The following is a 27,251-nucleotide window of genomic DNA, read 5'->3' as shown; positions in this document are numbered from 1 at the left end:
AACGTGTGAGCTTAGCGGGCTCTACTGGCCACAAAAACAGGTATTATTCATAGCGGGAACGGGTCTATATGGGTGTAATTTTGAAAACTCACGGCTAGAGCCGCTATGCCATGGTATAAATGTACTCCAAAACCGTCAACTCTCTAGGTCCAGCGCTTTCAGCGGAGCTTTGATGCGTCGGTCGGCCGGTCCGTCAAATGGCCTTTCCATCCGCCCGCCAGTCGGTCGGCTAGTACATCGATCAGTAAGTTGGTCACTCGTTGGGTCTGTCTACCACATTTTTACTTGACGAATGAGTATGCCGTCATTAACTAACGACGATTTTTTAATTTCTTGTTTCTTATATTTTCTCCCTTTTTCCTCTCGCCTGGAAGCTTGAGATTGGTCGGCGCCTTGCACGAGATCGAGCCCTTCGCTTGAGCGCTTGGCGCAGTAGCCCGGGTTGCTGACTTAGTGGCAACGTGGCTTGCGTCTTCTGCCTTTTTCCTTCGTCGTCTTCTTTTGCGCGGTTATTTTTTTGCGCGGTCTTTGCATCACAATATACGCACACACCAACACACACGTCAAGCGCATGGCTATACACGTCATGCGTGGGTACCTGCGTTCGCAGCAATAGTCCGCAATAAAAAACTCATTTTAAGGAGCATAGAACTCATTGCGGAGCTCACCGTGACTTTACCCTACATTCGCTAAGGCACGCATGTCAAAGCGATCATGAAAACACTAGCGATGTTCGATTTGCACTGCTGCTTAGAAATCCTTCAATCAAATCATATGCATCAGCTTTGAATAAGACTTTTTGTTTTCAATGGCTGCAAAATTATCGCCCCGCTTCCAAATATATTCCAAAACGTTACTACAACCACAAGTGCTTAAATCAGAGGGCAATGTGTTGGCAATAAAAATTACCGCTTGGCCTGCCTGAAATCTGAAAGTGAAAATTGGTTTTATGGAATTAAATAATTTGCTGAATGTTTTGAATGGACGCTTAAGCATACCACTGCGAATAAATGTCTGCGTCTATGGAGGCCAAGCAGGAATTTCGGGCCTACCGGTAATTTGCAGCATAATCGCCAGTGAGACAGGTCGAAGGGACGCAGCAGGCCTCATGTTTTCGCCTCATCACCAAGCTGGAACGCAGCTTGTCTGGCAGGACCCGCCGGCATAACATCCACCTGCACATTGTGCCCGACGCAATGATCCGCATCCTATGTTGTAGTGGCCAACCTTTTGGGACCTCTCTCTGCTCGATGTTTCACGCGCCCACTATGTTGCAAACTTGAACTCGTTACGCGCGCATGATGGAATGAATGATACGACCGGTCTTTATCTTTTCAAGATGTTGAAGCGCAGCTCTTGATTGTTTCGAGAGGTTAATGTTATCCTGTATTATCTGCCAGTGACCTTTTCTCCGCGTTGCGTTATCGCCACGTGTAGAGTTTTATTGGCGGGTAAATATTGTTCTTCAAAAAGTGAGCTAAGTGTAGAGTAGCCGACCTTGGGTAAGTTTACAAATTGCTTTCTTTGTTTCAGTAAGCATGCTATGCCAACTACCCCAGCCGCAAAAAAAAAGTTTAACCCTTTCGGGCCTGGTGTCGGCATTTGACGACACCACACAGATTATCTTCTAGTGCCTTGGGAACAAAACAAAATTGCTGGTGTACTGGGTAAGCGCTCTTCAGGGAGGCCTCTTGCGAAATACATCACCATTGTTGCGGTTTCGCTCAGCTGGACGCTATGAAAAAGAAAAAAGGTCCACTGCATACAGGGCATGATGACGGTACTGTTAAGGAAACTCTAACCCTGGTTGGTCAGAATGTCAATAAATCTGCGAATAATTGCTCTACCAGTTTTTTTTTTTCATGTAGGCTCAGAGGGCCGTAGGCTTTTACGAAATATTCTTTCTACTTTGGAGAGATTTACCCAATCACCTAAGTACTTCTCAGCCCTGTAAATTAATAAATACTTGCACCATCAGCTCAATATTTGTTTCTGCGCTTCTGAGGAACGTCCAAAACTGTACGAAAGCATCCAGAAAAACAATTTTTGCTCGAAACAAAATTCCAGTGCTGAAAAAGTTAACGACCTCTATCTGGAGGAAACTGGTAATGGGTGAAGTTAGAATCCTAATTTGTTTTATGTATACATGCAAATTGTCTCTTGAAAACAACAAAAACTATAAAAATCATAACTTTAACGCCAATAATGTAACCCTAAAGGTCATCTGGAGAGCCGCACTTACGCGATTACGACATAAAACTGAAAAACAAGATGAAAAAACACTTAAGGAGTTCCTAGTTTGTTCACAGTATTTAAAAAAGAATTACTGCATTAATAAAGGTGGAATGCTTCAGGATGATGAAAAAAAATCACGCCATATTCACGGAATGAATGATGATAAGTGGGGCGAAGCTCGAGAGGGGGAGATCATCGGTAACCGTAACTCTCCCGTGAAAGTTCGCCCATTAGATCATTAAGAAAGACGTAAGACTGTGTGCGTACATTGTACAAATCAACTTTAATTTTGTTCTTGTTCGTTTGTTGTTTCGTTTCTTCGTTTGTTCTTTTCATTTCGTCGTTGTCATGACTGGATTGCGAGGTCCCTTCATTACGACGGCTTTATGATCTGTGAAATGAAGCGAGAGAGGTTCTTGTACTGGCTGCAATGGGAAGTTTGCAAACACTAAGTCTATACACGTTCCTCGGATCGTGGTACGGTTCATATGGATACATCTGAGTGCGTATTTGAAGAAAGAACTTTTATTTAGGGCGAACTTGTGCCCGAGCAAGACGAGAGGAAACGAGCAAAGGTCCTTGCGTCTCGTTCGATCTCCGAGAACGACTGCCCGCGTTCGTGGCGTAATCTCTTGCGTGATCTCCCCCTCGCAGTGCACGTGCGCTCGCGCCTCCGTTGGCGAACACAGACAAGCTCGCGCTCCCGGTGCCGAGTTTGCGCTGCCGGTTGCAGCCGGTTCTTGCGCGTGCAACGCGGCCCACTTTGCGACATCTCCGAAAGCATGCGGCGGTCACGTACCACGAGACACAAGGGATGGACAGACCCATGGCTTTAGGAGCTTTGCCCCTAAAACCCCGACATGGCTTTCTGGTCTAATATTCCAGGACGCGGGATCTACGGTCGCCAAGGCGGCCGTTTTCAGATGCAGGAGAAACGTGAAAGCGCTCGTGGCTCGACACACTTCCTGGCTTAATAGACCCTCACGGGATAGAAATTAACCCGAAGCCTTCCCCTCATAACCAAATTGTAGCTCCGGCGCGTTAAATTACAAGAAGCGGCAACACACATATGCTCCCCTATCAGCAGCTCGCAAACCAGTCATGAGCCTGAAGCCCTAATTAAAATTGAAATAGCATTTTCACACAATCATAGCCAGTCCGAGTGAATAGTTTCTTTTACTCTTTCGAAACATACCATGTGCTTCGTTCCCGGGATCTGGGCATGATTCCCAAATCGGCACGTGCAGTTTCGAAACCCCAATTTATTTCCGAAAAGTCGTAGTCTTCCCAAAGATCGTATTTTTGCGAATGTTATGGTCATCATTGCATTTCTGTTGGATTCATTGTCATAAATAGTGTTCAATCGAGAATCACGCGACTCCATCTCTGTGTTGGCTGTAGCTTTACGAAGTGAGCATTTCGCACCACCTGTCGCTTTCGATTTATCGTTTTGAGAAATAGATAAAACGATTGTCACAAGGGAACTCACTTTGCAGCAATGTCCCCACATGCAACTCGTGTGTGGCTATATTGCTTTCTACACAGATTAAGTTTTCTTTTGCTGTATCTTGGCCTCATATGCGGAGCACAAAACGATAAGCGCAAAATAGTAGCATTGTTTACTGCAGGAGCGCGTGGAATTATAAAAGCAGTCAACAGTTTCCACAAATAAAAGCGTAGCGGGGAAGTTTTTTGCAAGCTCATTGAGCGTCGCCACACTTGGGGAAACCGAGTAGAAACATGGCACTGAAAGGGGTAGCCCAGGCAACATAAAAGGCCTGTGCTGTATCAACGATATACTGTGTGGGAAACCGGAAACCGGGACAATGCTGAGTACGGAGCAATAAAATCCCTGACAAGAAGTCGGCTGTGGCCTTTCGTCCCAGAGGTGTAGTAATCCCACAGGTCCTGTAACAGGACATGACACCGGTGATTCCAAGCGGACTCGGCAATCACAGCGAACTGCGGGACACGCCGTGGTGGCTCAGCCATTGTGCTGCTGACCACAACGACGCGGGTTTGATTCCCGGCCGCGGCGGCCGCTTTTCTGATGGAGGCGAAAAGCAAAAACGCCCGTGCGTACGAGATTTCGGCGCACGTTAAAGATTCCCAGGTGGTCGAAATTAATCCAGAGCCCTCCACTACGGCGCGCCTCATCCCCTGCGTTGCGTCGCTGCGTTAAACCCTACAATCAATCAACCAACTGCGGGACAAAGATACTTAACAACCTGCAAGTTATAAAACCACACAGAAAAATACTTAACGAAGAAAACAAATTCACGAGCTATCCGTCCAGACCCTGTACGCACACTTTGAAACGGCAACCCGCACGCTCCGCATTCGGACCGCCAAAATGCGACACCATGCACTACCACTCCGTAGCAGCTCTGAAGAACACCTTATAACGCTAGCAAAGGTTAATTACGCAATACAAACCCTACGAGTTAACTCTGCACCTGGACCGGATGGAATCACAAATAAAATGATCCGAAATTTACACGAGACCTCAGTGGAGGTGCTGACAAAATACTTCAACAAATGCTGGGAAAATGGCAACATACCAAGGCAGTGGAAGGCAGCCGCAATAAAACTGATCCCAAAACCAGGAAAGAAACTAAATCTGGAAAATCTGAGACCGATATCCCTCCCGTCATGCCTAGGAAAGCTTCTGGAACACGTCGTATTCAACAGACTCAATCGATACATGGAAGAAAAAGATCTGTACCCCTTCACCATGTTGGGTTTCAGAGAAAAGCTCTCCACTCAAGACACCATGCTTAGATTGAAGAAGCAGATTCTCGAGGGGCATGGCGGTTCCCCTCTGGACACCAGAGTCATACTTGGGTTAGATCTAGCCAAAGCATTTGATTCCGTGAGGCACGAAGCTATTCTCCAGAGTCTCCAAAAGATAGGGGTAGGAACGCGAACCTATCACTATATCCGCAACTTTCTAAGCGACAGGACAGCCACACTCAGTCTTGGTTGCATCCAAAGCAAAAATATCAACTTCGGCAGCAGAGGAACGCCGCAAGGCTCAGTTTTATCTCCCTACCTTTTCAATGTGGCTCTACTAGATTTACCCAAGAAACTAGAGGGGATAATGACCTGAAATTCAGTTTTTATGCTAACTATATCACGCTCTGGACAAATAAAGGCAGTGACGGAGAAATAGAAGAACGACTACAACTCGCCGTAGATACGATAAACGCATTCATCTCTCCTAAGGGTCTGACCTGCTCCACGGAGAAGTCAGCACTGCTCATACTCCGCCCTGCACACCGTACGCGACGGTCACTGCCCATTGATGATCCCCAGATTGAGCTGCTACACGCGGGAAGAACCATACCTACTGTAAATTCAATTCGAATTCTGGGTTTAAATATCCACGCTACAGGAAGTAACACGGAAATCATAAAGGCATTGGACAAGCAAACTACACAGACCATCCTCCTTATCTCTCGGATAACCAACCGAAAGGGGGAGATGAAAGAAGAAAGCACCATAAAACTCGTCCAGGCTTTCATCATCAGCCGGATAATCTACGTCACCCCTTACCTTAATCTCAAGAAGGGGGAAAAAGAAAAAATCAACAATATGATTAAAAGGGCATATAAATAGCTATTGGACTGCCAATGTCAACCCCAAACGACAGGTTCGATGTCTTGTGCCTTCACAACCGCATCGACGAGCTCATAGAGGCGCAGAAAATGTCACAATTTGAAAGGCTTTCCAAAGCTCCTACGGGGCGACAAATTCCAAGAGAACTTTGCCTTCCCTATGGATCGACACAAGCCGAAGAAGTTGACATACCCGCCACTCTACGAGAGCTTATACGCACAACTCCACTACCCTTAAACATGGATCCGACATATAATAAGGCCAGGAGAACGGCAAGAGCACAAGCTCTCAGAAAACGGTACGGCAACAACCCCGAAACAGTATGTGTAGACGCAGCGGACTATCCCGACAACAACGCCATGGCTGTGGTGGTAGTGGACCACAAAGGACAAACGCTCTCCTCGGCGACAATTCTCACAAAAAATACTACATCTTCAGAACAAGCAGCTATCGCTCTAGTGATCACCGCAACTCGAGCCAGATACATAATCAGCGACTTAAAGGCAGCCATACGTAGCTACAGCAAAGGGCGGATATCCCAAGTCGCCGCAAGAATGCTTCAACAGCTGCGAGCACCAAATTACCGGTCAACGAAACTTATCTGGGCTCCTGCACACGAAGGGTTACAAGGCAACGAACAGGCCCACACAGCTGCTTGCGAGATCGTCACCCGAGCAGCAGTTAACCCCCCCGCAGTGGCAACAGATCACTCAGAGAAATTCGACACCGTCAACTCGTACAAAGAGATAAAAAGTTACTACAAACACAGCAACACAGAAGGAATGATCACCAACACACACTCAGGCCGCGGGGACATCAGAGTGGCCCCGCTGCCCAGAAACATGCACCCGCAGTTCCACGAGGGTCGGAGAGAGGCGCGAGTTAGAGCCCTGGAGAAAAACTACGGCTCAAACGATATGGTTTATTATGCGGACGCCGCAGATTATGCCAGACGAGGAGCCATGGTAGCGACTGTGACGAAGAAAGATAGCCACGCCTCGAGCCTCACTCTCAACAACGTCTCGACGCTACAGGCCGAAGAGGTAGCTATTGCGCTGGCAATAACGCAGACCCCAGCGGAAGTGATAGTCACAGATTCACAGTCAGCGTGTAGGAGCTACCTCCAAGGCCGCATCTCGTGCATCGCCATGAAGATCCTCGGCCAGAACCCTCCGAGGAAAAGGGTGTCGATTGTCTGGACACCAGCTCACGCTTCCCTCTGCGGTAATGTCTTTGCTCATGAGACTGCTCGAGGTCTGACCAACCGAGCGCCGCGAGAAAGTTGGCTTGAGACAGCGATCCCTGTAACGTCATACCAGGAGGTGACCCAATTCTACAGGCTCACCAGACTTATGCTACCCGCTGGCCACCCCTCCCTCAGCAAGGCAGAGGAGCGCTCCTGGCGTCTCCTCCAAACCAACACGTTCCCCCACCCGACCAAACTCCACTTATTCTGGCCAACAATATACTACCCACAGTGCCAATTCTGCAACGCGCCCTGCACCTTGTATCACATGGTGTGGGAGTGCCAGCTTAACCCCTCACTTTCCCCGATATCTAATCCCTCGATTGAGCAGTGGGAGGAAGTGCTGGCCAGCTCTAGCCTCGAAGAGCAGCTTCGGCTGATCCACCGAGCTGAGGCGGCTGGACGCTCCAACGGGGTCCTGAACTGAGGAAACCGCCCGCTTGACTCGTCTCATTAAATAAAGTTTATTCTCTCTCTCTCGCGAGGCACGCACACAGGAGCGATCGGCATTTTCTTGGGTTTGTTAACTGCCGAGTGGTCGCCGCGAGGCCCGCGCTCACGTGCGTGCGCTCGTAAATTTCTTGGTATTTTTAACTGCACGGACACGAAAAATTACGATTTGCTAAACAGCTTCGTTGTTAAAACCTCGTAGGACTCGAGCTTTATTCCAGTGGGCACACATGTGGCTTTCCGGTTCCCCCAGGCGCCGTACGCATCGCACGGTCTGTGTAGCACACCAACACATGCCCAAACCGGTCGACCATTGCGGACAGCTGACAGGTCGCGCTGAGCCGCGATACTTCCAAGCTTAAATTTTCCGCCAGCACAACGTGCGCGTCATCGATAGCGGCATGAAGGCTAGCTGTGCATGCACGCCACCATGCTTCCACCCCTTACCAGTGCATGCGTAAACCGGCAGCCTGTGATTGGCGTGTGCTTAGGCGTGAAATGCCACGCGGAAAGCCTTTTATGCTGAAGAATTGTGGGCTCACGTCGGCGTTCAAACCGGGAAAGTTGTTTGGTAACGCCTGATAAGGGCGCTACTGCCATTATCAGCCATCTGCGCAGATTGTGAAGAAGGCATCGGTGGTGGCGAGCGGAGTCAGCGGTGGTGAGGAAAAGCGCCGCAGCGGCGCCGAGTAAATCGGCTTCACCGGAATAAAAACTGGAGGGGTTTAGACATAAACCGCTTCGCAGTAAAAACCGGAAAGGACAACCCAGGTGTAATCATGCTAACAAGGCTCGATGAAAAAGTACAGCACTGCTGATATGACAGTGTAGGAAGCGGAGCCGTGGACTCAGTGAGGCGATGTGGCTCTCCTACATTTATTGGGGTGCGCAAGGCCCGGCCGGAACTGGAGTGGGAGCGGCGATGGCAAGCGACCGCCCATGCGATCGGTCGTCTTCCATCCTTTCTGTCTCGTGGCGCCTGGCACTGCTGACGCAGCCCGGCAAGCACCGCTGCTGATGATGATTGTGGGATGCAGGGGTGATGATGATAGTGGCGCTGTTAGCGGGTGAAGCTGCCGCCACTACAGGCCTCCCCCCCTAGCGCAGGGCGCGTTAAGACAGAGAAGTACAAGCTATGTACAGATAATTAACTAAGCATGTCCATGGTAGGCCCTTAGACAGTCCAGGTCAAATCGTGCGTAACTTATAAAAGCAGTCCTGGTCAGTCCGTTGTGGACCTCCGGAGCGTTGATTGGCCTCAGGTGGCCTTGGCTAGGAGGGCAAAGTGGGACGAACTGGTGTACGGTGTAGTAGTCCCGAAGTGAAAGAGGCACGAACCGTGGCCACAGTGTAAACTTGGCGGGGCCGGTAGAACGGGCGTTCCACGACCAGCCTCTTGCGACGCGTGTACACTGGCGTTCGTGTGCCGGTACGAGGAGGCTTGTACTCTCGGAGGTGACGGTTTGAGCACGGTGTCTGGTGCGACATCGTTGCGCATGCTCTAAGTGCAACCGCAGTACGACGCCTAGGGTGACCGCGGCTACAGCGAGTCACCCACATCCCGGAACGCCGACGAATATGAGCCCGCAACGCTGGTCGTAGCCGGCATGCAAGACGTTGTTTGGCAAAACGGCACTGGCGCCTGGTCGATGTACGCCGAAGAAGTGCCAGTGGCGAAACTCGCTTTCTTGACTGGTGCTTACGGCGTCGATGGTGACGTCGGCGTCGAGTTTCGGGAACGCGCTCCTCTGGTGGCGACATCAGCGGTTTATGAGTTTGGACGTCTGTCGTCAGTGGGTCGGGCTTCTCCCGGTAATCGTGCACGTCGCGGTTGACGGGGTGCTGGCGGTGCGTTTCATGTAGAGCAAGGGTCGCTGCTGTGTTGGTGTCCGCGGAGGGTGCCGCGGCTGTGGCTTCACCCGAGTCATGTTGCGGTAGGAGTAGAGCGGGGCTCTGCGTTACTGTCGTGGTGGACTTGGCGTGCAACGGTTGTGCAGCGGGCGACCAGGTTGGGAAGGATGGAACGCTCACGGAGCACTCACCGGAGCCCTTGCTTGGGGTGGTAGAAGGGGAGGAGGAGGGCTGCGGCTGGTTGGCGTCCGTGACGTCATCAGCTGTGGGTATTGTCGTCGTAGGTGTGGCTGCCGCGCTGGCGGTGGAGTCAGCGATGGCGACACTCGTTGCAGGAAACGACGCCGATAGTGCAGAAGGTATGATGTGCGGCGGCGAAGCGTGCACGAACCGCACGAGTACCTTATCTGCTGCAGACCGAAAGCAGTCGTCCCCCAAGCCGTAGTGTGAGAGCACGGGAGCGCGAATAAGGTCATCGTAGGGTGTTTCGCTGGGCGGTGGTAGGGCGAGGACGCAGCGGAGCTCGAGGGGAAGCGTCTCCCAGAGGATGGAGTGCTTGAGCGGCTGAATGGTGACGTAGTTCAGCGAGAAGATGGCCTCAAGCTTGAAAAACCATCCTCTGAGGTGGTGTGCGTCGAACACCGGTATCGGCGGGTCCCCCCACGTCGCCATGTCGATGTGCCGCTGACCGGGTATCAGGCGCGGAACCTCCGGGTCACCACTTGTAGGGAGCGGAGCCATGGATTCGGTGAGGCGATGTCTCTCCTACATTTTTTGGGGTGCGCAAGGCCCGGCCGGAACTGGAGTGGGAGCGGCGATGGCAAGCGACCGCCCATGCGCTCGGTCGTCTTCCATCCTTTGTCTCGTGGCGCGTGGCACTGCTGACGCATGACGCAGCCCGGCAAGCACCGCTGCTGATGATGATTGTGGGATGCAGGGGTGATGAGGATAGTGGCGCTATTAGCGGGTGAAGCTGCCGCCACTACAACAGCATATGCACTACATCCTGAAGGGAGCACTCAGGGCGGTCCTAAGAAGCGCGCGCGCATTGCAGGCGCAAACGAAACCGCAAAGAGGGAAGGGCACCTGCACGTGCTAAACTACACGCTGTCTTTTAAGAATGACATTTCTTTGTAACATAGCGCTAGTGGCGGCGTGCTGATGCACTTGTCGCCTGCTCTTGTACAAAAAATAGCGTGAATGACCTCCCTTTCCGTTTTGCTTATTGCTCCCATCAGAAAGGTTGTCTTATCCAGGAGTGGCTCACTCCCACAGCCACGTCCAACGCACAAGGTGAGAATCCTACTGAAATGTCGACGAATAAATAGAAACCGAAGACAAGCGTGCATTTACTGTTTGCACACATACACATCTGGTCGGCAAATTGAGGCCTCGGGGACGCATGAGGCGGTAAGCAATGAGTTTCAGAAAAAAGAATACCAAAAGGGGAGGGAGGAGAGAAGCAATCACACAAACCCGCGTGCTCAAATGTGTAACAAGGGGAACGTTTTAAAGCTAACAATGGTACACCAGCTTTCTACCTAGAACAACATAATTTCGCGACTGGCTGGTCACATTTGTTTAGTGAAGCCACTGTGTTTAGGAACGAGGTGCCAGCACCCTAAGTGATCTCGGCTAGTGGGTATGACCATCTCCCGAACCATGGGAGATGGTTATCGAGGGAAGACATAAAGCGGCCACAACTGCATCCTGATAGGTGCAGAATTGCGTTATATGAATAAGAGGGAGAGAGAGGAGGAGAAGGGGAGGGACCGGTGTTTTATTTCGAGGAAAGACACATAAGTTTTCGATCACTTTCATTGATGCAAAACGACACTGAATTAAACTTATAGGTAGCATCCGAGTCTCGGACCTCGCGATCGGGATGCGTTTTAAAACCAGATTCGAGAATTGTGTCCTTCAGCTATTCAAAAGAAAGACAGGAGTGTTCAAACGTCTTGATCGAAGTAAAGAGGGGCAGACTTTCGCATGAAAGCGGTGATTATTAAACGGCAAACGGAAAGACGTTTCAGTCTGGCCGATATATTGTTTGCCGTAGAGGGTGCATTCCAGCAAGTGTACAACGTTGGCGGAGTCACAGTGAAATTTCCCTGTTTCATTAACATAATAATTTGAAGCCGTGCTGGCGGTGCGCTGTGTGAGCGTCAATTGCGGGCATACCTTACATCGTGGTTTGTTAAAGAGCATACAACCAGTAGTTTGCGGTCGGCTGATGCTGGATTTAGTGAGAAAGTCTCCCAGATTTTTGCTCCGTGTGTAAACAATACGTGGCAGCTCAGGAAATATTCTTTTTGGGCTTTCACTTTAAACAAGGATATTTAGACGTTTTCTGACTATGGATCCAGCTTTCGGAGCGGAGTCTGTATGAGTTAAAACAAAGTTTCTTTGCGGATTAGGGTTCAGAGCTTCTTTACGGGGAATTTTGGTGTGGTTTCGTTGGTTAGCTCACGTACTAACGTCGTCAATTACCTGCTCTGAGTAGTTTGGATTCAAGAGCGTGGTTCTAATTAGTTCTCGGAAATTGGAAATTAAATCCGCTTGGCTAGTGTAGATTCGCCTAAAACGATGAGCTTGGCAATAAGGTATTGGGGTCCTGCATCGCCTATCATGGTGCCTGTGAAAGTGCATATACTGGCGCTTATCTGTCGGTTTCCTATAGAGAGTGTGTGAAGCGTGCTCTGAGAAACCATGATTCTGACACAATAAAACACAATAAAAGCCACAATAATAAACGTTAAAAGGTCCGTTGCATTACGTTGCCATATTATGAATATATCTTCTATATACCTTTTGTAGTGCACTGGCTCCAAATTTTGGGTTTCAGGAAGCTTGACTCAAGACGTCCCATAAAAATATTGGTTAAGTTCTGCCCGATTCTAGTACCCGTTGCGGTTCCACTAAGGTGCACATAATTGACACCGTCAAACTTAGAATTGTTAAGTTCAAGGATAAGATGAAGGCAAGTTTGGATGGCGAGGGAATCGATAGGTTTGTCACACGCCGACTGCTCGTACGCACATGATACAGCGGGGATGCCATCTGCATGCGGAAAGTTACTGTATGGTTACAACATCGAGGATAACAAGTACTAAGCAGTTGTTGAGAATTTGTATCGTCATGAAATCTGAGAGAATATCATTTGTATTCCTCATGAAAGACCGATATCTGGGGGAAATATCGCGAATAACAGAGTCAACATAGCGCGAGAGGTTCTCGGTGACAGTACTAATGCCAGAAACATTGGGGCGATTAGCGCACGGGGCGACCATACAAATCTATACGTGTATCTTTGACAATGCGCTTATAATCATTAGTGGGACCACTAGGAAGTACTTAGTAGAAAGTTGATTCCAATAGCTGTCTACGAGCTTTGACGATTGACGAAGAACTGGCAGCACCGCCCCGTAGGACACCGTGCCCGACGTGTTCACCCGCGGTACAACGCACCTCGCAACTCCACGCACGGCAAAAATTAAGTTCACACCAAATTAATTAGGACAAACGAATGCAAATGCGGAACACGAAAACACGTGAGGGGCGTTTCCTAGCAGACGAACTGTACGCGCGCCTTTCCGAACACTACAAGGACTGCATCACGGAGCAATGGCACGTGCCATTAATCAGAGGGCGCTACAAAAAAGGCTTTTGAGAATGAATACCATTTTAATAAATTATTTGCAGACGATGCCTAAACAAATGGGATTCAGAAATAATTCTGGTTCGCAAAATATAAATATTGTTTTATTGTTGAAAAAAAAAACTAGGTTTTCTGTTTTAAATGTTTGTACCCTCTACACCTAGTCGTGCTTCAATCGCCACTCCCATAACTACCCATGTTGATGTCGCTGGCAATAGCTTCTGAACCGCTTTCCGCCCGACGCTTCGCAACCAGTTACATTTACCTTGCAAGCCACACAGAGTCACACGCCTCCTTCAAATATCAGAGGACAGCTTAAGCACGTCTCTAAAGGTCTAATTCCGTTTGACGCCTTTATCTCTATCCTCCCGAAGATCATACTCCTGCGTCAGTTTAAACATCAAAATCAAGTGTCCCGTATGCCCGGTTCGCGCTTACAGTAATGCATGTTCTTCTCCTGGAATGCGAACTTTGGGGAACACTTTCAGAAACGCTACTGCACGTTTCCCGAAACGGGAAATGTTAATGGGTTAAACGAGATGGCCTCAAATGGGAAGGGCTTTCCGGGAGTGGGGAGAACCTTGACGGGATGAAACCGGAAAGGGTTGTTTGGGGGTACACTTTTGAGATCACAGTTGCGCACTGAGAGTTACTGTTCCGTCAAAATGTGTCGTATTTTGCCGCTTTCAAGCCTTATTGATTTTCCTCAACATCTTTCGTTCTTCCAGCAAATGGCTTCTTCCGGGAATGTCGCTCGCTCCCAGATTTGAAAGTGCTATTATTTGAAACATTATTTCTTTAACTGGCAGGTTTTTGGACCCTGTGATTACGGAGCAAAAATTCGCCTGCACCAACTCATTCCTTCTGGCGTTCCCGAAAGCCTTGCTTGAGGTGCCGCGGCGTCACTACAAAACACCTTCTACGGCAAGACCTAAGCCTCTAACCTCTGATTTTCAAGAAGTCTTGTCCGAACTTGCATATTCCTTCCGTAGACTGTCATGTTTCAACAGATACATCACCGTTTCTTTCTCGTAATTTTGCTCCGCTGAAAGAGATCCTGATTTCGCACTCGGCTTATCTCTCGCCACCCCTTTTATGCCGCTCACCTTCCCTCGGAGGCGGCGACTTTGTCCAAAGGTTTGTATCTTGTTTGTCCACCGTCTACAAGGTTTGGTCGTTCTCTTTCTTTCTCTCTCTCTATCGCTGTACGTGAAGATTATGGTAAGATGAGTCACGTCTGGTTGTGTATTTGTGGTAGCTTCATGCCAACGTCGGAGCTCTCACCACATTCTACAAAGTTTTGCTACGACGCGCAAGTGTCGCTGGAAACATAATGCTACAGCGACGTTTCAGTCATACCTCTAAAACAAATATTCGTCCTAAAATGTGCATGAGCTTTAAAAAATACCTTTTTTTGTTGAATGGGTGCGACGTTCAGTTGTTGGAAGCTTGGAAAATTTATTGGAAGAAACAGAAACGCTGCAGAGAAGAAAACCACATGTCGTGAAGTCATAGTGCAACCAGTGAATAACGAACACCATGGTATGACCTGCCGCAATTCCTACCATTCAGGGGTGGATTGCTAACCTTCATTTCTTTTTCCCTGGAACTCCAAATGCCTGGAAAGCGTGCTGCGGGCTTTGAGGGTATATAAGTTTCTAATCAAGTAAAACAACTCCGTAATACCTGGATGAACAAGAAAGGGTGTGGACCCACCACGGTGTCTCAGTGGCTAAGGCATTGTGCTGCTGAGCACAAGGACGCGGGTTCGATTCCCGGTCGCCACGGCCGCTTTCCTGACGGAGGTGAAAAGCAAAAACCCCGTGTGTGTGCGATTTCGGCGCACGATAGAGATCCCCAGGTGGTCAGAATTAATCCGGAGCCCTCCACTACGGCGCGCCTCATCGCCTGCGTTGCGTCGGCGCCTTAAACCCTACAATCAATCAATCCAGAAGGGGTGTGGGGGTCTTCCCGTAATAAGCATTGACATATGCGTTGAGAGTGGGTTTGGAAGCTAATAACTCGCCTTCTCTTGATCTTGTCATGAAGTTTCAACCCAGATTGCGCGACGAAATTCGCAGATTCGCTTGCAGAGAGCAGTCGCTGTTATGGCCCGCATGCTTGTGTCGTAGTGAGCAACCCGTAGTGTCCACTGCCCTTTATCGTCTTCGTATGTAGCGATGTTTCACGCCACGGTCAAAGCCGAGGGTTGACCTCATTGAGTGCCCGTGGCGGAATAAGATAAGAAAAGATAAGCTATTTATTCCTCTCTGTAGGGAACAAAATACAATACGAGTGGGGACGGAAGGAGAAAAGCTGCCCTTGGCAGCTTCAGCCCCCCTTACGCCCTACATAAGACAACAGCAGTGGTGTAGCACGTAGCGACGGAAAACTAGATTATGTCAACATTTTTACACAATATCAACGGTAATATCAACACTGTACATAAGTATAAGAAAATATAACACGAATGAAAGATAAAACAGCACTCTTTATCTTTTGAAGACATTTGTGCGGAACGCATCATCGTTCGAAGTGACTGCACGTATCAACGTTTACCTGTCGTTGGGGTATTCGCCTGCCAGAAAACCAACTACCCGAGACCTCTTTTGCGCATGACGCCCTATTCGGCTGTAGAATTTCTTAAAAGGGGAGACATTATTTTTACAATATTTCTGGCTCTATGTACAGCAGCAGTCTTTGGTTCAGTTTACGAGCTGCTTTGTTTGTTTGAATATATATGCCTGGGAAATATCCCAGCCGCGAAAAGATTAATGCCATGTGTATCTGCAGGACATTGAACAACTGGCGCTGCGAAGAAATTCAGTAGTTTTATTGAGTATACGCAAAATAGTTGCCGAAAAAAAAAAAAAAAAAAAGTACAAAAAGAATTCCGAATTCAAAAAAAGGAAATCGCAAAGGCCCTCTGAAGCACAACCTTCACGAGATTCTGACAGAATTAAACTACCGAAAAAAACACGCAAACCGACTTCACTGCTGCCTAGTTGGTTCACAATATTTTTTTTTAAACAAACACTGCATGAAAACGGAGGACCGGGATAGGAAGATAAAAGGACAAGCTCAGACCTTGCAACCTAATTCAAGGCGCACCCAATAAACGGCCGGGACACTTAATTGCAATAGAAGTAATGTTTTTACGTGACCTTGTTCAATGTGAAAATAACTGCTTTTGACCTTTTCTCAAACACAGCCTTCGCTTTGTTCAGCGGCTGTTGCCATGATTCCTGCTTTTCTAGATGTAACTCTGCATAATGAGTTTCCACTTCTCAGGCGTCAGCTTTTTTGTTAGGTAGATTTCTGCAATTGCTGGCGCTGGTTGTAACGTTTATTTTAGGTATGCTACATGTTCAATATCTAGTTCAGTGTGGACCAATGCGGATAGTCTGTTCTTGTAAGTTTCCTTTTTTTAAGTAAGTTTGAAAGTTCCCTTGCAAGTTCCCCTGCCGATTTGTTTCCTGATATTGTTTGTTAGATTGTTGTTACACCAAAGGAATTTTCTGGATTTTATCTGGTCTGGGGAGCATGATTGCGGGAGCTGTATTTGTGCGTTGTCGCTTCTTAGAACTATTGGGATGAAAGTTCTGCGCTTGTGCGGTATCATTCTGTCTCTGCCTCCTGCAGTCGCACGCTATTATTTTTCAACAAAAGCAATCGGAAAGAAAAATAAATTGGCGTGAACACGATCGTATAATGTCGTGTACGTGCAAAAACACGGTATTACGAAATTGGGGTATTTTTTATGAAAATAGGGCCAATTTAAATACATTTCTGGAAAAAGAACAAAAAACACGAACACTTCAAATAAAAAGTTTAAATAAGGAAGGTTGATGTTCACCACCTTCCCATGAAGTTACGACAAAAATAACACAGCAAGACAATAAGAATATTTAAAAAATTATCAATAAGTTCCACCAGTCTAAACCCTTGTACCTGCATAAAAACGGGTAATTTCAGAAATGGTCATTTATTCGTGGTAACGCTATCGTAAACATTTGCTCAACGAAAACAAAAATAAAATAGCACGAATGCAAGAGCTGGAAACAACCTGATGCCATCGCAAAAGTCGGTCAAAAGCACCGTCCGCTTTTGATTTCGAGTAAACTATCCGAAAACGAGGAGAAATAAAAAAATTTCAGACAGCAGCAACAGCTTAACTTCGCTTATCAGCACAAAAATGCATAATTGGCATAGGAGAGGCATCTATTCCTTGTAACATAAATGAAGAATGTTTGTTGAAAACTTTTTTTCTAATGCTGAAACCTTGACTGCTGCAAATGTTCATCCATACGCGTGATACCACAACACTCCTTGCCAGCACTTCCAAAGGTGCTGTCATTGAAACAAGAGCAAGTCGAAGGGCGGCACAGCTAACTCTACCCCAAAAGCTAACTTTCAGGCCCACCCGCCGCGGTGGCTCAGTGGCTAAGGCGTTGCGCTGCTGAGCACGAGGTCGCGGGTTCGATTCCCGGCCGCGGCGGCCGCTTTTCTGATGGAGGCGAAAAACAAAAACGCCCGTGTGTACGAGATTTCGGCGCACGATAAAGATCCCCAGGTGGTCAAAATTAATCCGGAGCCCTCCACTACGGCGCGCCTCATCGCCTGCGTTGTGTCGGCGCGTTAAACCCCACAATCAATCATCAACTTTCAGGCCCCAGAAATGGCGAAAGAGTAAGTAACCTTAGCCACGCTCTTTTATTGAAATTATGATTTAACCCACGCGTTTTTGTTCATGCGTCCGCAAGCAACAGGGGTTTGTCAATGACGTGGCCCAAGGAGTCGCACAAAATGGCGGATGAAGGCTGCCGCAACATTTGTGAAAGGTCAGTTGACTGACAGGCCTTGTTTGTGTTGTTGCTTGTTATTTTATCTTCACGCTGCATAATCAATACTTGGTTGAGATTTATTAAAGGGGCACTGAAGTGGATTTTTCAAGCTCCCGGTTTTGCTTGCACTGCGTAGACTGGTTCAAATTACCACACTTTTCATCGTTTATCCGGTTGATAAGTCGGCAATTATTTTATAAAGCGGGAAAGAAGAAAAACTACCATGCGCGATCTGTGGCGGCCGCACCAACTAAAGGTTGTGACGTCGGGAGGAGGGGGCACCGTGATTGGACGATGTCCAAGGATAGCATTCAAATAAGTTTCGGTTTCGGTTCTGTAAAACAACGTGCTTGGCATCCGACGGCATGGTTGGATGGGCATTCTCGATATCTCAGTAATCGTCGTTCCGCGCTTCTGACATGTTGTCGGCTGTAATATGCCTAAGATAAGCCTCCCAGGACGGCTTGGAATCGTAGCATTCACTTTCCGAGGCCTACGCAGTGCATGAACGCCCTCCGCGTCACCGCAGACGCTCAAATGCCATGCGCTCTTCCCGCATATTCGGAGCTTGCCTCACTTATGCCCGTATCGTAAAAAGCGTGTTCGCACCAGGCCAGGGGTCTGCTGATTCTGGCCTGTGCCCACTGCCCGCAAGCCGCCGGTGTTTGTGGCAACAGCACGCTAACGAGAATTGGCTAGCGCGTCAGTGTCAGTCTGCGCGCGTTCCGCGAAATCGCTCGTGGAGCGGTGAACGTTACGGCCCAAAAATGGTGAACTCGGGTTAGAAAACATCGGCCGCAAACGAAAAAATCAACATGCAAAAAAAGAACATGCACCCTCGGGGATTCAAACTTGTGACTTGCAAAGCAAAAACTCTAGCGCTTTAGACCACTCGCCCACGAGCAAACCTTCCGGAAGTGGGATATATAAGGTATATAATGCACGACCAGTTTACACTTTTATTTAGTGTTAGCATTTCAAGTACTTTGGGTGACCATTTGTTGTATAGCGCTCCTGCAGTAAGCTTCCCCAAACTTCCACAGTATCTCACGTCTAGCAATTGCATTTCTTAGATGGAAAAGCGTTCGCAGATGTGTGGTCGTGCTGCTGACCGCTGTGCTTGTTCACCCAGCGCAAAAAAGTGCTTCTGGCTCTCTAGTTTTGCGCTGTACGGTAAACGTTTCAGTTGATCTTATTTCTTTAGTACCTATATTGACTTCGCTGACTCTTCTCCCGCCTTCAAGTGGCATTAGATTTTCCTACTAGCGTAAAGTCAGCGAAGCGTCGCATGTGCACTTGTGCAGCGCTTGTGTGGAGCGACACGGACTCGGAGCTTGATACAGTGTACAAACTAATGAAGTAAAGAAAGGCACATTCTTCCATTCACAAATGTGTTGTGGCTTAGTTTCAACTGATCGAGCGAATTGCGACGACCCGTCGGCGGCCGGCGGACAAACGTTGGGCCGACTGACTCGGTCGCGGAAGGTCGACGAGCCCCGAAAATTTCCGGCTACAACGCTTTCGTAAATCCCTCCATATCACGAAAAGGAGCCACCCCCGGGTATGCAGCACTATTGGTCGACGCGTCGATTCCGGCTGTACAACTACAGGTTCCCGCCTCTAACTCGAAGATGCACGAAGTTGTGGCCATTATCGCCCAGCCACCCCACGCTAAAAAGTTAGTCTTGGTGTCCGCCTACTATCAGCCATATTCTGCCTCCACCGGCACCGGCCCCTTCACATGGCTTCAATACCTTATCAATGCACATCCAAATACCCCCATTCTCGTCGGGGGTGACTTCAATGCACATCATACGGCATGGGGATACTCAACAAATTCGGCTCGTGGAACAAAGTTAGTTGAATTTACTGAAATCCTAAATCTTCAACTAATCAATGATACAATATACCCAACCCGCATCGGTCTACATCCGTCTCAAAAGGATACCACACCAGACCTTACGTGGGCCTCGCCAGGTCTTACAAATTCATGGGTACCCTGCTCTACAACGTGGGGCAGTGATCACTTCCCTATTATCATCACATTTCGCGGCAAACGAATCCGGGACGGGCGGAACAAGAAACAGTGCACCCACCTTAATTGGTCTTCCTTCCGAGATCATCTGCTTCAATACGATCCCCCTACATCACTTGCAGCAATGGCTGAAATTATACGGAAATCCTCTGCTGCTGCATTGGAAACTATTATGCGATGAAGATTCTTCTACCTTTGACAATCACCTCGCCAACCTTTGGAAACGAATGCAGTACCTCACCCAGCTCTACCGCTCTACTGGAAAAAGGCACAACATACTCCGACGTATCCGACATCAGTACAAGGTCATTAACCAATACCAAAAAGAACTATCAAGCGACAACTGGGTAAATCTGTGTCACAACCTCGGGAAAACACCAGGTTATGTTTCTTTCTGGAAACTTTACCGCAGCCTTGGGGACAAAAAACGCAGTAAGACACCAATAATTAGCACTATCATGCTGAGCAGCACGAATCCCGTGGATACCGAAGAGTTGCTGCTCAAAAGCTTCTTTTCACACGTATCACTAACTCTCCCACCCCCTCTACCCGAATTCCCGATCCCGGAACCGTGCTCCGACCTTGAAAGCCCCTTCACAATCGCTGAACTTTCTACAGCTATTCGCCAAGGTAGACCGAAGTCTGCCCCAGGACACGACGGCATACAATGGACCCACCTCCGCAACCTTCCAGAACCAGCACGATATAAACTCTTGGAACAAATCAACCATTCCTGGGAAACCGGGCAGGTACCTCTACATCTCAAGATATCCCTCATCTATCCCATACCGAAACCTAACAAAAAAATTCCCCGCATTTCCCCGAGGGGAAGAATGTGAAAGTGCGAATGCACGAGTTGAATTTGCGTGGTTCGGTAATGTTCGCGAAAGAGAGATCACACACACACACACAACTACAAAGAAAGAAAGATGCATTTATTCACAGACACCTATTTGTGTTGTCGTTGTACTTGATTGCTAGAGCGGATCTCAGCTTTGAAATTTCGTGTCAGTACTCCTTTAAGCGGGTGCATTAGCCCTTCTCACGCCCGATTCCTGGCCAATCCCCCACGTGGGTATGTGCCATGTCAGCGGCCAGGCAGCGCGCGCCCATCTCCCCTCGTTGCTAGGGGAGACGAGGAGCGCGCGCACCCGCAGCTGTTGCTATGCGGACTACGGCGGCGGACGATTCAGGCTCGCTTAAGAAGTGCATTCGCACTTAAAACAAACCTCTCCTAACGATTTTTCCCATCTTCGGCCAATTTCCCTCACACCTGTCCTATGCAAACTCATCGAAATACTCATTAACAATCGAATAGTGCACTACCTCGAGTATGTCGAACCATACCTTCACCCAGCGCAAACTGATTTCCGCCCGAATCTCGGCACTACCGACAGCCTATGGCTGCTGCGACGCGTCATTAATGGCTCAAGCTGTTCGAGACTCCCGGACTATGTACTCGCACTGGACCTCCGAAAGGCCTTCGACTGTGTCAGTCAGAGAGCCATCCTCGATGAACTTGCTAAGGCCTTTCCTTGCCAACGAGCACAGACATGGGTCCGAAACTTCCTAGAAGCCCGCCCCATCAAGCTTCAAGGAACATTTCCAGGTTGCACCCCTCGTACCTTCTACCTCGACAGAGGAGTTCCTCAAGGCTCGATCCTCAGTCCCACACTCTTTAATCTAGCCATGACTAGGATCACCCGGAACCTTCAAAGAGACACTAGTGCGAGGTTTACTATTTATGCGGGCGATATCACAATATGGGCAGAGTCAAGGGACTACCCGAATGAACGAACCATGATTACGGCCCTGCAAAATGCAGTAGAAAGCATTGAATCTACCCTACCGGACCTCGGGCTTTCCTTAGCTCCTAATAAAACCGAATTTCTGTCAGTTTTTGGCCGCAACCCAGCTCCTGACTTTAGTCCGCCTTGCATCATCGTTGGCACCACACCTATCACCGCCAAACTCGACCACATTCGCCTACTAGGCATCCCCGTCGGTAACAAAAGTAGCCCGACTATATGGCTAAACCAATTAAAACAGAAATGGAATTCGACTCAACATGCAATACGAAGACTATCTAATAAGCATGGAGGAGCAAAGCAAAAAGCAGTGCAGACACTTGCCCGCGCCGTTGCAGTCGGTATTCTTACATATGAACCCCAATCTTACACATTGAATTGTACCCAAAGACGCGCTCTTAATGTCCTTCACAATGCGACTCTTCGTACAATCACTGGCTTACCACTCCATACAAAAATCTCTAACCTCCAATCTGCGGCTGCCCTTCCACCAATTGAAAAAATTATTCAAGAGCAGACCGACCAATACAACTTCAAGCGTAAACTTACCCATCAAGGTGCCATACTCACCATACTCACGGCCTGGGATAAGCAAGATCACATCCCCTTACCTGACTTCCCGATACCTATTCCTCCGTGGCAACGACCTCTCCTGACCGAACCAACAACAACTTACCCCATCACCCGCACAACGGCCATTCCTAGACAAAAACGTTGTCAGAGGCTATTCAGCACAAAACAACCCGACGAAATCGACATTTATACTGATACCAGCCTGAAACCACCAAATGTTGGAACTGCCTGGGTTTCCCCAGATGACCGAACCATTATAGGAACCCGACACTCCAAAATTCCTGTAACACCCACGGAAGCGGAACTACTCGCCATTACCCATGCTCTTGACTACTTGATGTACGACCACCATCAGCCTATACCAAAAAAGATCAGAATATTAACCGATTGCTACGAAGCACTTCAAGAACTTCGACGACCATTTTCAACGCACCCTTCCGTAAACCAAATTATCCGGCAAACAATGACCCTACAACTGCATGGCATTCAAGTCCGCATAGACTGGACTCGTGGCCATGATTTGGCGGCACCGGAGAATAAGGCAGCCCACGAAGCTGCGCAGGAGGCTTTCTCTTTCCTATCCTCCGCTGACCTCGCCGTCGCCCAGCCTTCAGACCTTCCTGAATGCTTGGACACGACCGAAAAGAAACTCCGACTCAAGCAACTTACGCCAAAGGATCGCGTTTCCAACAGACCTTCCCTTACAAGAACCCAAGAAATATTTATTAACAAATTCTATACAGATGCATCATTTTCACAGGAAACAATTCGCAAATGGTACTACCCCCACATCAACCCAAAATGCCCATACTGTCAGCAAGCCGTCACGGCTGATTTGCACCACCTGGTCTGGATATGCCCCAAATTCTCTCGATACCGGAATTTCACTTCCCCAAACCCAGATCCCTCAACCCGTATCGATCCCCTCACATTAGATGAACACACCCTTAACCTTATAATACGGTTCGCCACTAAGAGCGGTCTAGCGCGAGTTATATAGCGATGGCCTACACCAGTGAATGGACCATTCAATGCTGAACAATTGTCCTGTGGAAAGCTGATGCCGCCTCCCGAAGACCACGAACTCGTACGAGCCCCCTTCAACCATGAATCCTCCCCTCCCAACTCCCCCACAAGGCCTCCGGCCTTCCCTTTTTAAATAAAAGATTTAACAACAACAAGTAGCGCAGTCAATTGCCAGCTCATCTCCTGCTGACGTCACACGAAAACGCCACAGAAAATGGGCGAGGGTGCAGAGAGGAGGACAGCATTTTCGAATTGATTTTTCTACTAAATAAATTCGCGTAAACGCGCTCAGAGTGGTCGAAATATGGCCTATGGACTCCGGACTACAATTTGCGCTAGTAATCCCGCAATGTTTACAAATCACTTCAGTGTCCCTTTACGCGTGTTTTTTTTTTCTTCTCAATTATTAGCTTTACGTTGTCGCAAATGCTTCTGCCCTTCTTTTTCTTCGTATAGCACCATACCCTTTTTCATCTCAACTGCTGAATCGAGTAGCTCAACAGCTAGATTTATTTAACCCTATTTCGGCTACGTTGTTTGAATTTTGGAAGTGGCGCGAAACCAAAAATTACGTAAAAATGAAGATATTTTTTATATCCCTTTCAGCCCTGATTTTTTTATTTCAAGCAAAACAGTGTTTTCTGTGTGTTTTTCTCAATTTTAGGGTCCCATAAGCACACAACCCAAAAATAAATCTGGAAGTAAAATTATTAACCAATTTTTTAATGGGACAATTAATTAGGACATCTGCCAATTAAAAAAACTATTTTCAGCGAAGACATCGTTTTTGCACATTTTTCTAAGCGTTATGACTGCATGAACCTACAAACAAAAAATGAGATTCGTAGTGCACGTATTTATAGATTTACAAGCGTGGGAATAAAACTGAAAGCGCCATTGTTTTCAAAAAAAAGCCTCGGTGTCATAATTTGGACTTCACCGGAGCTATTTCTTTTTGGTAGCGTGTAGCTCCAAAAAGAAAGAACAGTGATATATATCGTAATAGGCATCATTGAAGGTCAATTCCCCAAAAAACTACCAGTTTTGGTTTCTTTCTCTATGCGCTAGACGCACATTTACGTGATGGCGTCAATTGACACCACCACGGCCGAAATGGATACCGCCCTAGGAGCATGTGACCGAGCTACTTTATAGTAACCCTATGTTTGCTAAACGCTTACCTGGTATTTTTTGTGCTTGCATTCCGCGCAACTCAAAGAAAGCAGAAAAATTACGCCCACCTCCCCTCGCGGGAACCCTGGTGTGATGCGACGCTGAGGGGGGTTCAAGCGCAACGGAGAGCAACCGTCGACCGAAAGGCCGCCGGAGAGTGGCACGCCGGTTATATGCGCAGCGCGCCCGAAGGAGAGGAGACCGCGGAAGAGAGAGTACTGCACATGCGCCGGCGCCAGTGCGTCTGCCGCGGCTATGACGCAACAAAATCCAACACAATCGACTTTAATCCAATCCAATCCAAATCCTATCCAATCCAATCCAAGCCAAGCCAAGCCAATCCAATCCAATCCAGTCCAATGTCCCTCGCGAGAGAGTGTTCGCTATCGGAGAGGAGAGGGGGTGAGCGGCGGAGAGCGCAGCTGGCGCGGCGAAGAGAATGGGGAGGGGTGGACGCCGACAACGCCGACAACAAAGCCGGATGGATGCAGGGACAAGGCGAGTGAATGAGATGCGTTCGCATCTAAAAAATTAAGTGCCCTCGCGCTCTGTCGGGAAGGATGACCAGTGAAGTTGGGCGCCGTGGGCGACTGCCTGAAACAAAACACGTTTGCTTTCCTAGCCAGTTAGCTGAAGGAAACGAAACTACCTGGTGCTGTCCGTTCCCTCTCGCATCGTAGGCATCTTACTATCTGTGTAAAACACGTACCCAAACCGGTAGTTCATGGAGGCATCGGGCAGTGAGACGACCCCGTTTAAATCTCCCCCAAGCTCAACCAGCCCAATGGGCGTGTGATCGGTGAGCTCGTGAGGACTGCCTGCATGTGCACGCGCCCTCTCTGACCCTCCAGCACCCCACCCCCAACCATGCATACATAAACGGGAAGCCGGTGATTTGCGCGTGGTAAAACGTCAAAGACACAGGCCAAAAGGCCGCTCAGGGTGCCGTTCTATCAAAATGGGCGAAGCACCAGCCAAGAAACGAAAACACAAATCATAGCCCTTGGGAGCGAAAAAATCATTATACGCCGATCTAACCAAGCGCCCTAAATGTGGAAACCCAGGCACGCACAGCTTCGCCTTAAAAGCGGGGGTACGAGTTGGGCAATGCACGTCTGCGGGCGTTTGTGCTCTGTGGTCCAGTAACATTATCTTTTATCGGTACTCTGGGGAAGCGACCATTCCCGGCTGTTAGCGAAGGCCAGTTGACTTGGGACGATACCTCTGCCACTGAATGGTAGGTTAAGACAACTAATGTGTCAAAAAATGTCAAAGTACTTCTTCGACTATCTGTTAACGTAGTTGCAACTGAAAGCCGAACGCACTAAAAATACCTGAAAGCATCGGCTGATGCATGTCCGCGGATATGTGTTGCTGTGTTTTTTGTAGCACGGGGGGATTCTTTATTCCCGAGAGTCAACCTCGCCCAATACACCTGTAGACGTCGCATGTCTTTGTTGCTTAGCCTTGCGTTCGGTAGTGATAGCGCTGAGTATATCGAAGTGGCAAGCAAGATGAAACCCATTTTACGTCTAACTACAGGTACCTCTTAACAATATTGGACCTCAAAGCGTGAGGTTACAACCGACTCCCAGAAATCCTGGGACCTCATATACGTGCAAGTTTTGTTCACCCATAGATTCAAAAAAAAAAAAAAAACTTACCGTAGAGCGGCTGATAGATTCAGCCTGAAAAGGCGGGCATGCGCTTTCCGCAGGGTAACTGTCTAAATCGCACTCTGCATGGTCACGAGTGGGAAGACAATACTGCCAGTTACTGCGCTCAGTGGTTTCGCTCGCGTACATCCGGTTAGAACTAGCCGGATTGTAGTTCACGCGCGTAAAAAAAGGTGCCTGTGTTGTTTGGCCGGCCGTGGGAGCTGAATAGAGAGGAGGAGGAGAGGGCGGAGGAGGAGCAGGAGGAAAAGCTTTATTTTAGGCCTGGTGATGTGGAAGCGGTCCCTCATTCCAGGAGACTGTGGGACGAGCCTGCTGACTCAGCCATGTACACCGGGAGTTCCTGGGCATCCAAGCCGGTGCTGGTCGTCAGGTTCTCCCAAATGTAGGTGCTTAAGGGCAATGGTACGTCCCGGTGGTTTGGCATGTTTTAGCGACCTATAACGCACTCGGAGTAGACTATTATGAAGACAGTTGAGGGCCTGGACGCAAGCTCGTCCTTCGATTGCACACACAAGATTTATCAAAAAAAAAAATAATTCAAGGCGAGCATCATGACGCGACTCGCAAGATTTGTTTCACATCGCGTCAACAAATGTTAAGCGATATGTCGCTTTTTATCGCAGTTTGATTTATCAGAGTCGAAACATCATCTTATTGGTTTTATTGTTCAAAAAGTTCCATAATTTAGGTGGGATGAAGGAAAGGTTTAGTGTCCATATTTGAACAGTTCCGTTCATGTTTTCAAGTAACGAAAAATAATTTCTCATTTGGTAAGGAATAAATGATATTGAATATAATTAGATAACGCATTACGCCATTTCGCTTCCGGGTCGGTTCTCCCATGACCGTAGTTGCGGAAGTCAATACTTAATGTTCGCTTTCTGGCTGCGAGTTTGTTTCAGGATCGGTTTAGCGTCCACTATGTCGGACACGTTGAGGAACTTCCGCACAGTAAGCCAAGCGTCCATTCCGAGTCGGTCAATTTGCACTTCGCCATGACCAAGGTTTTCGCAGGCGAGCTCCTCTTTGACGACGCCAGAGAGGCGCCAGAAGTC

General features: G+C 48.3%; 1 protein-coding gene across 1 annotated transcript in view; it reads right to left on the bottom strand.

Moving 5' to 3' along the window:
- Window positions 1-26,620, bottom strand: part of LOC144148005 (farnesyl pyrophosphate synthase-like) — a 48,507-nt gene extending 21,887 nt beyond the window's left edge. Inside the window, exons 1-2 of the mRNA XM_077679607.1 lie at window positions 26,494-26,620; window positions 25,227-25,335 (exon numbers count right to left, since the gene is read on the bottom strand). Coding sequence (XP_077535733.1) covers window positions 25,227-25,335; window positions 26,494-26,620 — 236 coding nt within the window. The remainder of the gene's footprint in view (window positions 1-25,226; window positions 25,336-26,493) is intronic.
- Window positions 26,621-27,251: the final 631 nt, after the last annotated feature.

Source organism: Haemaphysalis longicornis, unplaced genomic scaffold (assembly GCF_048455015.1).
Source record: "Haemaphysalis longicornis isolate Haplotype H1 unplaced genomic scaffold, Haemaphysalis longicornis Haplotype H1 scaffold_70, whole genome shotgun sequence".
NCBI classification, from domain to species: domain Eukaryota; kingdom Metazoa; phylum Arthropoda; class Arachnida; order Ixodida; family Ixodidae; genus Haemaphysalis; species Haemaphysalis longicornis.
This window is presented reverse-complemented; position numbering and strand designations above follow the sequence as displayed.